A 15,037-nucleotide genomic window follows, 5' to 3' on the forward strand; every position below is an offset into this window, starting at 1 on the left:
TGGAAAAGATTTACAAAAAATAAGACATAAAAACAAGTTGTTTTCTTTTTTTTATTTTTAACTGACAAGATTGTTGTGTATGAGGGCATTTAACCTATGAAGTTGTATTTTTTTCTTTTTATGTATTTAAGGTTTGTGTCTGTCAAAGATATTAGGTGTCAAAGGTACAAGCTGGATTCCTTCAAGTGCTTGGATAATAGAAATGATCCCGATCCAAATCAGCAGTCAGTGGGTGACAAAAGTTAAAAAGTCCAGAAGACAGAAGCCAACCCTTTAGTACTGTTAAGGATAAAGCCTCTGAAATATTTTACAAACTTGTATTTATGTCTGTAAATGTCAATGTGTGTGCCTGACAGTTATTCTGTGGACATAAATGTTCATCTGTATGTTTATGAAGAACTCTTTACAGACACAAGTCCTCCTTCAAACCACCTGAAAGCTCAAATGAGGAGGATGTGCATAAACAAATATGTACTGTAGTCTACATTACATTTTTACTTTGCCTACTGTTGTATTCAAACGATTACATGCAAGTCTTATTTATCATAATTACTAATGCTAATGTTGAACTTTTTTTCATGCAAATATTTAAGATTAAATGATCTAGAAATATTATACAGGTGTGTTGGTGTGTTACTAGAAATTACAAAAAATGAATGCCTGTGAATAAAGTATCATTTATTTAAAAACGTAAATTAAAAGGCAATTTATACAATTAGAAAAATATCCAGCTGGAAAGAAAATTTTCATTCATTCTGCACACTGGCAAATACAGCAACACAATTTTCAAATCCATAGTTTTTTATTTTAGTTTTTTTTTACAGCGCATTATCTCATAAAAGTTTTTCTTCAAGTTTTTTTTTTTTTTTAATAAGTTATGAAAGCTGTGGATCTGAAATTTCTGGGTCCAGGTCTGTCAGCCCAACAGAGACTCCAGGAGTTGTGTGTTCGAGTCGTTTTGTGGCAGACCCACAAAGCTGCACAGCTGATGCTGGAGGTGTTGGAAGCTGCATGTTTGCCTGTAGTCTTTTACAGAGCTTTGCGATGGTCCAGCGGGATAGTCACTGCTAAAGAACTCCAGGTCAGAGTCAGAGGAGAGGCTCAGGTCCATGTAACTGCTGAAAGAATAGTCCAAAGAGGAGGAGAGAGTGTTGGGGATAACCTCAAGGTCCTCAATAAAGTCCCTAGACTGGTTTGCGTTCTCGTCGAGGTAACCTGTCGCCGAGTTCCTGCTGAACTTGTCTGTGACAGTGAAGCTCCGGGGTGGTCCTGTGTTGTCAGCTGCTGTGGTTTGAGGGGCGGAGCTACCGCCCCACTGCTTCCGTTGTTCTCTTACCTGCCTCAGGTGGTTGCATGAAGAGTCCTTTTCATTTTCACAGTCAAGGCTGCTAATCGTACCTGTGTTGACATCAGGAGGACTCTGACTCCTGCTGCAGAAACCGGCGTCAGAGTCAGAGGAGAGGCAGGAGGACTCGGTCATGTCACTGCTGCAGCTGTTCTCCTGTTCTGGAATGAAATGGTAGGAAGGAGTGGCAGGCATGGTGAGAGGAAGGCCATCTTCCTCTAGAGTGAACCCGAACGGACACCTCTTATCCAGGCTGCTTTGTTCTGGAACCTCCTTGTCCTGATTTTCATATTCGTGGAGTTCCTCTGGAAGTCCTGCGTGGTCCTCTGGGTTTACCGATTCCTCCTGCAGCCGCCTTTCCAGCTCCAGCTTCATGACGGTGTGAAGGAAATGGGTTCGCACACGCCTGGCATCAAACTCGACGCGGCCCTGTGTGTTTCCACAGTTGTCCTTAGAGCACCCACAAGGGAAATTGAAGCGGTCCACCTTGGATTTAAAGGAATCAGAGAGAAAAACAAGAGGTTTTAAACAGTTTTTTTTTTTTTTTTTTACAGCAGCAGGAATACAACCATAACATGATAACAGGAGGTTTGGTGTTGTTTTGTAACTTAAGCAAAAACCTCACAGATGAGGTGTTGTGCTAAAAAAAAAAGCTTAGCAGTGTTTTGATTACCTGGCATTTGATGCCAGCCAGGCTGCACGCACAGGTCTCTGGCTCACAGAAACCCTGACAGTCACATCCACAGGCCTCCCTGGAGAGCCGCAGGGCGTGAAGCTGCCTCTTCTCCTCCCTGTCAATGAACTTCACCCCTGCAGCCTGAAGGAGGGCTTTGCGCTGCCTGGAGGAAAACAGAGGAAGAAAACCTCCGTCCTCCTGCTCTTGGTCACTGACACGGATATTCAAGTCTTCATCTTGGACCTGATCCATGGCGAGCCTCCTGGCTTCATGTTGGTCAACGGCTCCACTCATGATGAGCTGGAAAAAGCACAGCATATTGAAAAACTGCAGCTTTTTTGGGGGGGATAAAAAATAAAAGAAGAAATCAAGAGAACTTACTTTATGTTTAATTTGCTCGATTCTCTCTTTTCTCAGTTTCTGTCTGTGTCTTTCTCTGCTCCTGTGCTGTTGCTCCTGCTCATGCTCCGCCATGGTGTACTTTCGGAGGGTGCTGTGTTTCTGAGCCATGCCAAGAGTGGAACCTCCACGGCTGGGGACACTGGTGAAGCCCTGGCAGCGGTGGAAACTAAAGACCGTCACGGAGCCAAAGCAAACGCTCCTCTGTTCTTTCTGACGCTTCGGCCTCTTCAGGATGGACTGAACTAGTTAAGAGTTAAAAAAAAAAAAAAAAAAAAAGCACCATATCATCAGGTGACACCCAGGAGGTGATTTTGATTATGTCATACTGTAAAGAAATTATGCAATATGCAAAATATATTATAATTAATATAAAAGATACATTTAATTTAACTCTTTCTTTACAGTAAAATTTGAAGGCAGTTTTTTACGATTGTAATCTTCTTTTAAGGAGCAAAAAACAACATCATCCATGAAAAAATGTTGACAAACTATAATGAAATGTTTAAAATTTATTGGCATGAAATTTTACTCTAAAAACATTACATCATTTTCATTTAAGCCTAAATTAAAGAAATACCTCTGGATGCTTTCATGAGAACAGTTGTAGTTCACCAACTGACCACTAGAGGACACACTTTAGGTGCTTCACTCCTTTTGGGCTCTAACATTGAACACTAAAAGTGAGGAATATTGTGAGACTTTCCTGCAGTGATGACAAATCCCTATAGAAAGTGGTTTTTATACGTTTTATAGAACACTACAGAAGAAAAGACAAGTAAGTAGGTAAAGAACACTTGTTTGGCTTAAACTACAGGTGTGGCTTTACCTGGAGCTGAAAAGGCTGAAAAAGTCAGGGGGAAAAAAATCTGAGACCAAGTGTTGAAGCTTTTGCTGTCTAAACACTCAAACAAATCGATTAAACCTGAGACGCTGAGTTTATCCTGTTTATCCTGCCAAAGAGATTACTGTAACCGCTCCGAAAGCAGCTCTCTGCCTGACGCTTTGTTTGCACACCAGTGTCCGCGTCTGCATCTGCTCCTCTCCCTCCACCCCTCTACCCGTTTCCTGTCCCTCCACGCTTCTCTGTGGCGGAGCAGCTGCCATGCCGGCATCAGGCTCCCTCCACATACTTCTAGGTGTTTCTCCACCTTTCTCCTTCTTCTATGAGCTTTTTCCTTCCGTTTTCAGGTCTTGGGGGGGAGGACAATTACGATGAATCCTGTCAGTTCACCTGTAATTATGTGAAGATCCTTTAAATTCAGACATATTTTGCTGGGTTGTTAAGTCCTGGACTTGCTCCTCCTTCTGCTCTGGAACTCAGGTTGCACATGCATGCATCATATTTTGCCAATACAAATGTTGACCCCTCGCCACGACTTGTTTCAAGTGTCTCTGATATCCAAATCGTTTCCACAACTTCCTATTGCTCAGGCAAATACTCTCCTACACAGCCGTGAAAGGCAGTCCAGGGGTAAGTTATTATCTGAGCGTTATCTGCGGCTGAACAGTCTGAAAGCCGGCGTTTTCACATCACTCAGTCAGAAGCGCTGCTGTGTTCTGATAAGAGACACTCCTATGAAACACTTGATGGAATAACCGTGCAGATAAGGAAGAGGTTTGCATTATTTGAAAGAAGTGGTTTGCAGACTTACTGGGCACACTGGGAGGTGTGAAGTCTCTGCCCTCCCCGTCAGACTCCCCCGGCGAGGAGTTGGAAAACGGAGACGAGGAGGCGGCGGGGGAGTGCGAGGGATTCCTCTCAACCTCAGCAAACTTTCTCTTATGTAGGCCTTTCATTGTTCTGCTCCCAAAGAGTTCTGTATGGCAAACAAAAAACAAAAAAACAACATGGACGATCATCTGTTGGTCATGTCCTACCATAACTCGAGAACACCTTTCCTAAGGGTTTTCCTACTTTATTGAACTGAAATCTAGCTCTCGCTGAGCACATGAAAGAGTTTTTTCTCTAAACCCAACAGTTCTTTTCCTATTCCGCAGAACGTAATTAACATTCCAGTGATTCCTCAAGTGTTTTCTGTGTGAAGCCCTCATGGAAATGAGCCGTCCAGCGGTTCTCACAGGGCCAGCATGTAGTACATCAAGTGGCTGCTATTTTTAGAAACAAAAGGTGGAAAATGAAATCAAACAATAGTGGCTGGATGGCTAACAACCTTTAGCAAAAGAAAAAATATATATTTATAAACTCTGCTGAGTGCACAAACAAAAAAAATGTAAGGGGACATGGAAAACTATTCTGTAGCTTTGCTCCGACTCCCATGATCCTGCACGTACCAGAGCCAAAGTCCACAGCTGACTGTCTGCAGCATGCAAATACATTAAACCAGTGAAACTGTATGCATGTGCGCTCAGCAAGCAACTTCCTGAATTCACAGATGAAAAGAAGAGATGGCTCCATCTGCTTCTGGGGCTACTGGCTGCAGTTTGGTCTGCACCATCTCTGCTATATATATTTTCCAATGAGCACCACAGTGTTGTGTTATTACAGCAGACTCCTCTCTCAGTGAGTTATTGCAGATCTGACAGAGCAGGGGCACTTTACTGTTCATCTCCTGGGGGACTACATTCATAATTTAAAGGTCTAAAGCAGCAGTGGCACAGACTGGAGGGTTTGCGTCCTCAAAATGTAAAAAATGAGGAATAAAATAGAACTAAAGTGATCACTTTAATGTTTTAATCCCTGCAGGAATGTTACGCGGATGTGTGACTCGGGGTTTTTGCACAGTAGTGCCTTCCTGTTTGGCATAACAACAGCCATTAGGAGCGCTGACCTCTTCACCTCCCGCGGAGGGAGACACTGCCACTTACAATGACGGGCCTGTTCACCGCTAAGTCCGCCCGCTTTTCTCTGCGGTGTCCGGAGCAAACCCCCACCGCCGCTGCACAACCATGACATCAAAACTGGAAGTTTGTACAGTTGAAGCCGCAAGTTTGCTTGCTTTAGTCCACTAAATCACGATTTTCCACAACACTGTTTGGCCAAGAAATTTAAAGCCGCTCGTTATAATTTTAAAAGCTAATTAAAATTAACTCGACCAACTTAGGGGATTTATTAATGTAGAAAATGCAAAAAGAAAAAGTGTCCCAGCTTTTCTGTCAAATACTCACCACAGCGTCAAAAGCTGCATAGTCGTGACCGACTTGGAGTGAAGTTTTGTCCTTCGGTGGAAACAGCTGAGCATATTGTACCCGTCTGTTTCTGTGAAACAGCACGACCAGAGTAAATATGACAGGACTGGCTGAAGGCTCCCAAAGACACCAAAACGCTGCGAGATAGTTCCCCCTGTTTAAACGTCACGAAGCGTTGAGCATGCGCAAAACTGTCGGTACATCTATAGATACGTGAGAACTGATTTACTCAATTTAATTTAATTTTTCAATTTTTTTATGTGCTTAATAACATAAATAAATATTTTATTATCAAATATAACTGTGATAGTCATATATATGACAGAAGGGAAGTAAAGTGCACATTGAAAATATCTAAACCGGAAGTGCTGCAGAGAGCACCATCCTTGTGTCTCGTGTTTCCCTGGGACTCGTTTCCTGACGCACACTGTGACACAGGTGGAGGCAGAGGCGGAAAGGACTGTGAGTTCAGCCCACATTTCCAGTGTGATGTGTTTCCACTGCTCCATGACCAACAACGACGATGAAAAAAAAAACCCAACAACTTCCAAATGGAGGCTATTATTAGAAGGGCAACCCGTTTATTTATTGTCTGTTATAGATACAAGTATAGTAATAAAAAAAGACACACCAGATATTCAGAAATGATAGAAGTGAATTGAATGAAAAATTGCAGGAATTTCCTTCCATCCCTATTAAAGATGTTATAAAAGTATGGTCCTTTTTGATGTGATTCCAGGACTATAGATGCCCTGTTATTTTTTTTAAACTGACTTCTGTGAAGAGAAGCTGTACATGGAAATGGGATTATGGGAGTTTGTGTAAAGCCTTGGCTGCTATATACTCAAAGAAATGCTCTTCCTTGGTTCCACACTAATGAACAGATGTTGTCATAAAGTAAAAGTTATCTAATCTCATTTGGACACACAGCTTTATTTGTATCTTTAAAATCTTGAATTGAGTGATGGACTAAGATTAAATACTAATCTACTTTTAAAACTAATCACTAAAAAGATGGTCTAATCCAGAACAAAATAAATGTGGAAACGAAGCCACAATCAAGTAAACAAAAACACTATTAAGTGTCTATCAGTGGCCAAGGATGGACAGCTCATATTGACCTCTATTTTAATGTGTTATGAGACTATGACCCACTTCTGCTTGGATCACTATGGTGCCTCTGTGTTTCACTCACAGTGACCTGTGCAGGGGTTAAACACATTGCAGGCAGTGCAGCAGGGAGAAGGTGAAAAAGCTGCATCAGTAAACAACCATGCTGTGTTTTTTTTTGAAAGAGTTGAACTAAAATTGAACTTGTAGAAAAACTTGAGGATACATCTCTGCTCCTTCTCTTTATATGATGCAGTTGTAACACGTGGTCACTGAGATCTGTGAGGATTTGTGGCCATTTTTAGCACAATTACACCGCTCGGACAAAAATAAATGTGTGCAACACTGTTGGAGCTTCCTGTTCCTTCTGCAGGCTGTCAACTACCCACAGCGTGACTTTCATGTGTCTAAAATGTGTCAAGAGGGAGTTGATCCTTTTGCTCATCCCCAACAGAGCAGAGACAAGTCATGAAACAGAATTAATATTTCACCTGAGCTGCACCACCTATTTTTAGACCAGCTTAGAAGAGCAAACACGCAGCCTCTGTTTCACAAGTTATTTTTCATTCACCGTATCAGTGAGTGTAAACAGAGCCCATGCAAGACCTAACCACACTTCTTTCAAATTAGCAGATTTAATGCCTAGAATCACCAAAGAGCAGCTTTTTCAACATTTTCCTGTCACAAAAAGTGCGTATAAACCATGTATGTAGTTCACAGTCCACATTACATAACATCTACTTAACCTACGGTCTGGCAGATTTACTGGTTGCTGAAACTGGCTGGAATGGCCCAAATTTTCACAGTCAAGCTGCAGGACAGTGAAACTGCCTTGTTTTTCTCTCCTGTGAATCCTACAGTAAAGATTTACTGTCGATAGATAGATAGATAGATAGATAGATAGATAGATAGATAGATAGATAGATAGATAGATAGATAGATAGATAGATAGATAGATAGATAGATAGATAGATAGATAGATAGATAGATAGATAGATAGATAGATAGATAGATAGATAGATAGATAGATAGATAGATAGATAGATAGATAGATAGATAGATAGATAGATAGATAGATAATAGAGCTCATGATGTCACCGTTGCTTAGCTGTCACGTCACCATGGTTGCAGGAATTTCTATTTTAGAAGAAGTTGAATGAATCATTATGCTTTTTTTTGCTCAGCATCATCATCTCTGTCAGCAATTCCACAGTCATCATTGCTGCTTTTTAAAAAAGAAAATCTGTGCCATCATTTTAAGTTAAGTCGTATTTTTGCACGTCAGTACAGCGTTTGTGTCATCAAAATGCTGCATGCTTTTTCTCACTGCCGATGGACTAATAATAAAACTGAGGGCAACACTGTGTATTATGAGTGACATAAAAGTTTAAATGTTAACCAAACGTTTAGTCAAGTAATTTAAGTAATGGAACGTTGAGTAACAAGGAGGTTTAAAAAACCTTCAAACTTGCACCTAATTAATTACATTTCTGCCATTGAGACTGCAGAATTAATATTTTCTGGAATAACACAATTCAAAAAAGAAATAAAGTCATTTAAAACCAAAAAAAAAAGAAAAATCTGGTAATGTTGTTATAATTGATTTAAAATCCCGGTTGTATGTCTATGGTAAACAATTCATATAGGTTTTAAAACTACAAAGGACAATTGATTCGGTTAGTTCAAAAGGGGCCCAAGTCTAAGAGGTTTTTTTTTCCAGGAAATTATTTTAATTGCATAGCTTAAAGGGAGGCTACACCAAATGATTAATACTTTACCCAGATTTAGCACTAGTTCATAGCTTACAAATGCTATAACATGAAGCACCTCACTTTATTATTTTAGAGGACTAGCAAACTAAAGGCTCTGGACTTGGGCCCTTCTTGAATTAAACAGGGGCGCTGCCATGTTGGATAACTAGTGCTGCCATCTATGGGATAAAGCAAAACCCGTGCAAGAGAGGCCCAAGTCCAGGAATTTTGCACTTAATGCATTTTAAATGTCAAGCATAGTCGATACATTACAACGGACTTGGGACTTTTTTTCCACATAATCAGATAGCTTTTCCCTTGAAGACCATAGAACATATAATATCTCTATTTTGGACTTGAGCCCCTTTTGATCTAACCGATTCAATTGTGAAAAAAAAAAAACGTTCTAAAAACAATTTCTCCCATTAGTTGGTTTTAAAATTCAGTTTTGAAAAAATAGTTATTTATTCTATGGTTTATTAATCAATTTAATATATTTTTACAATTACTTTCTAAAAGTTGAAGGACAAAAAATCTGTTATATGCTTTGATAAACAATGAGCAAACATGACCAGATGCACGTCAACCACTGAACTAATTTGCATCCATGTTGACGACTACGGCAACATAAAAATAAAAAAGCTAAATTTACCTTTAATTTTAGGAGGGAGCAGTGCACTTTTGACTGCAAAACACTGACATTGTTACTGTCTGCTGAACTTTAAAAAGGTGAAACAGAACCCACATGAGTAGTAATTAATTAAGAATTAAGTAACAAGTACTTCTAATTTAGTAATTAATTTAGAATGACTGAACCAGTATGATGATAAGATGTTCGGCTCTTCAGATGCTAGAGAATTGTATAACTGTGAGTTTAAACAAAGCCATCTTTAAAAAAAAGGCATACAAAAATCTTTGATACAACAGAAACCTTACTAAGGTGTTGCAATCTTTGCTACTAGAGATAAAAGAACTATTATGACATTTAAGTTAGAGTGAAAAAATATGTTTGGAAGGCTGACTACACCCTAAAAGACCAGATCAGGGAGGTTAAATGTCAAAAAGGAGTTTGTGAACGTGAAGACCTCTTTAGATCAAAATGTTCATATGTGAACACAAGAAGGGTTTCCTCTTTATTTTTAAACATCAGGGACAAATACTGGGAAAATACTTCTGTAATTTCAGAAACTTTGGGGGGCTTTTAGGCCTAAATTACACAAGACATCAGCTAAAGACTGAAGTTATGTGAAAGGTTTGTTTGTCTGTGGTGTTGGGGGATGTTGATGCTTTTTGAGGTCTCTGTGTGGGCAGGTGAAAGTGCGGTGGCTGACTATTCATGTAGTTACAAATACTGATACTGAATACTTTGAAAATGATTAATTTTTTAATGTTATTGAAATTGAAAAACCTTTTTTTGCTTGACATTTGATATATGACATACTTCCTCTTGAGGAAGAAATAAAACCCCTAAACCTTTGTTATATAAAAGTTTGCTGAAAATAAGCTGTTGAGATCCTTTTTTATGTCCTGAACCCTTGAAAGGTCTCTTTTTGGTCTAAATATTCACTTTTTTTTCATGTAAAATCACTAAAAAATCTTTAAAGCAATAACAGTAACTTTTTTTTTTAGCTAATTTGGCATTGTACATTTAACTCTGGGGTTTTAGAAGAAAAAGCTTTTAAGTGCCCACTGCAATCATTTTTTCATCTATTGTAAAAGCCTTTCTAGTGGTCTTTTAGTTATAATTATTTCATTTTTCGGGAAATTTTAAAAAATCAGTTGTTTTCAAGGACATAGTTTCTGCACAGCGGCAGTAGATACTGTAATAAGAGGGGCGGGGTGGCACTGTTGGCACAGAGACACCCCGCCCTCTTCTCACCGTTGCTGAAAGCTTGGAGCATGGGGTTATGACCCGTCCATTTTATAGATCACACCCACACTCTATTTCAATCAACATTTTTGTCTACTCCTGATTCCCAACAACTGGAATTGAACACATACTCAGAAATGCTATTTTGAGCTTAAATGTGCTAAAACAATATTATGGCAGCTTGAAGTATTTAACGAATCAAATAAGTCCATTCATGGATTTGACCAATCGGATGGATCCCTTGATGTTGTTGATCAATCTGAGGGAGCTCTTTTATGTTAGATGTTCGCCGCCCATGTAGGCTAGAGTCATTTTGAGTCTAATTTTTAAACTGTTGCATTGAAATGGAAATTACGTTTTTGGTTGTTTTGCTATTTGTTCCTATACCGCAAGTTAAATAGTCATCGCAATATCGATCATAAATATTGCAAGTTTTCCTCATATTGTGGAGCCCTACACAAGAACATGTTTAAAACACAGAAAACACAATTTTTATTGGAGCTGGTCTTGAAGCTTTGCTATTATTTTTATAAGCACTTCATACAATTCTCAGCTGATTTAGCATTTCTGTTTTAGTTTAGCCTCTTTAGTTGGTAATAGCGCCTTTACAACACTATTTGCTAACCCTAAACAATATAACTTATTTAGCAGGAAAAATTGGTGTTTTAGCATACTCAATTTTTAACCAATATTGAACTTAATAGACGCTTTAGAAGTCAACAAGACAGTTTAAACATATTAAACAATGTTTATCCTTAAGTAAATTGTTCTTTCTTCTGCTGGCTTAGCATTTACTGCAGTCGTATTAGGATCAAATTTGGGCTTTTCAGTTATTCACTATTATTAAACTTTCCAAAATGTTTTACTTGATTTAATTAAGATAGTTCATTGATTTTGTTTTAGCTTGGCAGTTTTGGAATTTAATGCCCTTTTCAGACTTAGTCATCATTACCTTTTAAAAGCAATACCAAAGATTCTTCAGCTAGCTTGATTCAGAGGTTTTTAGTACGGTAACAGTTATTTCCAGCCTATGTATTGATATGAGCTGTATTCCACAAAACTGAGCAGCTTTGAGTCATGCTTGAGTTCTGTTAATCATCATTCTTGTATTCAAAAGCTACAGAAACAGCGTAGCTGCAGCTCATGATTCAAAGTAAGTTGTATAACTGTAGTTTACAGCAGGAGAGATCTTATCTGCATCTGCATGTGAGCCACACAAGCTGTGGCAGTAAAGCAGTTGTGTGATTGGCTTTGACATTCCTCCTTCAACAGTAAGCCTCTTGTCACAAACATCAGAGTTTTGGTGACCTTTCCTACAAACTCACTAACTCTCATGTGCTGCAGGAGGTCGTGCAGAGTATTTTTCCCCAAAGTAAAATGTATCTTTGAGCACAGATGCATTTCTTGCGCCTTTGCTGTGGCGTCTTTGTTGTGGTTTTACAATAACGGAAAAACAGTGCTATGTGGAGGGAATGTCTCTGCTCGTGTTGTGTCATGGCTCACTGAGTCTTCCCTGTCCGGGCCACAGTGGGAGATTCAGCTGCCGTCTATGAGGGGCCGTATAAGACATTATTTATTCTGAACCATTCACATTCATACATTCTTGCTCTCACAGTCATATATACTCTCTTTCGCATACATATATTCTCTTACGCATCCATATATTCTCTCTCTCACATTCATACATTCTTGCTCTCACAGTCATATATACTCTCTTTCGCATACATATATTCTCACTTGCACATCCATATATTCTCTCTCTCGCATGCATATATATTCTCTTACGCATTCATATATTCTCACTTGCACATCCATATATTCTCTCTCTCGCATGCATATATATTACTTTACACATACATACATTCTCACTCTCATTGTCACTCTTAAAAAAGAATGTATGTATGTGAAAGACAAGTATATATGAACGTGTGAGGAAGAGTTTATATGTGTGTGTGAGAGAGGAGTATGCATGAAACGGAAGTTACTTTGCATGAAAAGGAAGGCACTTTGAATGAAAAGGAAGGCACTTTGAATGAAACGGAAGGCAGATGATTTCTCGTGCTCTGATTGGACGAGAGGCCGCCACCTCCCATTTTGAACACACTCTAAACCCTATCACTTGTACTGACTCATAACTATTGAGGTTACACAACTTAAATGTCATTTTGTAGTTGATTCAACTATAAAGTATTAAGCTCTATCAAGATTTTTTCAAATTTAACTTAACAGTGCTAAATATTTTAAAGCTTATTTGTATCTGGCACTCAAAAATTTTAAGATCCGTGAAGTAGCGTCATGACGTCATCACGTACTGGTGGGAGGGTCTTTCGTTTTCTCTACGTTAGCTCAGGTGGCCATGTTGGATTTGCCGAATGCGAGTATGCGACGTTTGAAATTGAAAGTCGAGCATTTTATTATTCTGCAAAGCATTGCGATTTCGTCCCGCTTCAAGACGCCCCAACCTCGGGTTTTTTTTTCATCCGCCTCATCGCTGATGGTGCCGTCTTGTCTTCAGCCCTGATTTAATTTGGTAAGTATCGTTCATGGTTTATGAATGAATGCTTTAAAAATGCTCTTATACTACCGTAAATGTGGTTTACTGTTGTTTAAACATATGTGTGTTATGATTGTTTTAGAGATTAATGTGGAAATGTATACATGATTAGTTTGTCATAGCAGACGTATGGCGAGCCAAACCCAAAATGCATTTCTGCCCGTAAGTTACGACAGTGATGAGGTTTTTTTTTTTTTCAGAGGTAGAAATGATCTGTTATGCTGCAATCACACTAAACGTGATCCGCGTGTGAAATTCGCGTTGGAGGCCTCTGTCTGTGGCTAAAGTTTGCTGCTGGACATTTGTCCAAAAATGTCACTCAAAGCCTCTAACGGTTGTGTGGGAGGAGCTACCGCCAACAGTTTTAAGCCTGGTTGCTACATGGAAGCATTGGGTTTTGAATGCAGCTTTAAGCTTTTATAAATCACTGATCTCCGTTATAAAAAAGGTTTTTGTAAAAATAAATTAATCAACGTGCTCGTGTTGTGTTCAGGTACCGAACTACAGAGTGTTCAGTGTTTCACCTCCAGGTAGACGCCAAGGCCAGCGAGGTAACTTGTCTCAGTTATTTGTCTAGAGCTATTTTAAAAAAACAAAAAATGCAATAGGTTGTGTAGTGCAATAAATGTTTTTTGATCAGAATATAATTGAAACATTTTTTAACATTGAAAAATCTCTTTTGGACTTTTTCAGATACTGAACTTCAGAAACTGAACTTCAGAAAGTTCACCAGAAAGTCACCATTTCACCAGAAAAGACCTGTCAGTGGGTGAGTTTTATACTTATTTAATACATTCATCCTGAACTATTACCATTATTAGATTTATACGTCAGCATGGAAACATTTATGCACATTTTAACTAGCCAAAGGTCTAAATAGAGCTGAAATTATTTACAATTTAACTAAACATATTTAGATTGCAGGCTGAAGGTGGCACAATGGAATGGAGGTGCAAGTTGTGTTCTGTTACTTTGGCACTATGCAGTACTACATATAATACTGCAGTACTACATAGCCAATATTCCAAAGTGTTTCCACTGCCATGTATGTGGAGACACTTTGGAATATTGTCATGTCTTTATGACAGTATATTACAATAATAAAATGATGTTGCATTAGCACCATTCCATCATTTGAAACCATGAAAACTCATCTGTCAAGATCTGAAATGGATTTATGTAGAGTAGATGCAGTCAGAGGAAATTGTGCAGTTTTTACATGTTTGTGTAACTTAAAGTTGCCCTTTTCTGAGACTAAGTCCACCAAAACAGACAGGAACTGGCCAGCTTGGTTAGGATTTATGACCTCCAGGTGAATTTCTAATGTGCATAATTCAAAAACGGATAACAAATCATTTGTAAACAGCTGTAAGAAGCCACGGTGTAACTTGCCTTCAAATGACTTTGGGTCTTTGACCTGAAGTGGATCATGACATAAACACTGTATTGTCCTCTTACTAGAAATAGACATCTAGAAAAGGTATCATTTTATTATTTCTTAAAGTTCCTTAAGTAAATATTGGAAGTGTTTGCTCTGCATTTGCTTCAAAGGTAATGGATATTTCTTTTTATTCTTTTAGGACCAGCGTGACGTGAACATGAGACGGGCACTTGTCCTCCTTGCACTTCCTGTTTATCTGCATGAAGATGCCTCCAACTTCTTCAAGACCTGTACAGTAAGTGCACACGACTCCCTGTCAATGGTTTTCACTAATCCTTTAATATTGATTGAGATTTTATTGAGTGACATAATAAATAGGGCAATTGTTTGTAGTTTGTAAACTGAGTGATATTTTTAAATGGTTTTAAAACTGAGACGGAAGATGAAAGGCGAACATCAGGGACTCCTGATTGGAAGGAGTGGGAACATTTTCGTTTACCTTTTTCTGCTCCTGATCCATCATTATTTGAATAAAGAAAAATGAAGCTTTAGTCTTAAATTATTTTATAAATGTCCTCCTTCAGAAAAATGCTAAAGAACTTTTTAAAAACACAATTTTAATTGGAGTTGGTCCTTAAAACATCATAGCCAGTTGATTAAAAGCTAACAGAATGTTAGCATGAAAAGATTCCTATTGACAGATGGCAGGAATGTCAGTTTTGGACATTAGTGTGATGAATATCTTTGAGGGTCTGAACTCATCTGTGTTTTTTGTTTTGTATTTTCCAGAATACCAGACCT

General features: G+C 38.7%; 1 protein-coding gene across 1 annotated transcript; it reads right to left on the reverse strand.

Annotated features, from left to right (window-relative positions):
- Positions 1 to 657: 657 nt before the first annotated feature.
- Positions 658 to 5,725, reverse strand: LOC101160265 (cysteine/serine-rich nuclear protein 1). Its single transcript, XM_011486540.3, has 5 exons — positions 5,550 to 5,725; positions 4,076 to 4,240; positions 2,403 to 2,665; positions 2,019 to 2,321; positions 658 to 1,831 (listed from the first exon to the last, which is right to left on the reverse strand). The coding sequence occupies exons 2-5, from the start codon at positions 4,218 to 4,220 to the stop codon at positions 917 to 919; spliced, it is 1,626 nt and encodes a 541-aa protein (XP_011484842.1). The 5' UTR covers positions 4,221 to 4,240; positions 5,550 to 5,725; the 3' UTR covers positions 658 to 916.
- Positions 5,726 to 15,037: the final 9,312 nt, after the last annotated feature.

Source organism: Oryzias latipes, chromosome 17, assembly GCF_002234675.1.
Source record: "Oryzias latipes chromosome 17, ASM223467v1".
Lineage (NCBI taxonomy): Eukaryota > Metazoa > Chordata > Actinopteri > Beloniformes > Adrianichthyidae > Oryzias > Oryzias latipes.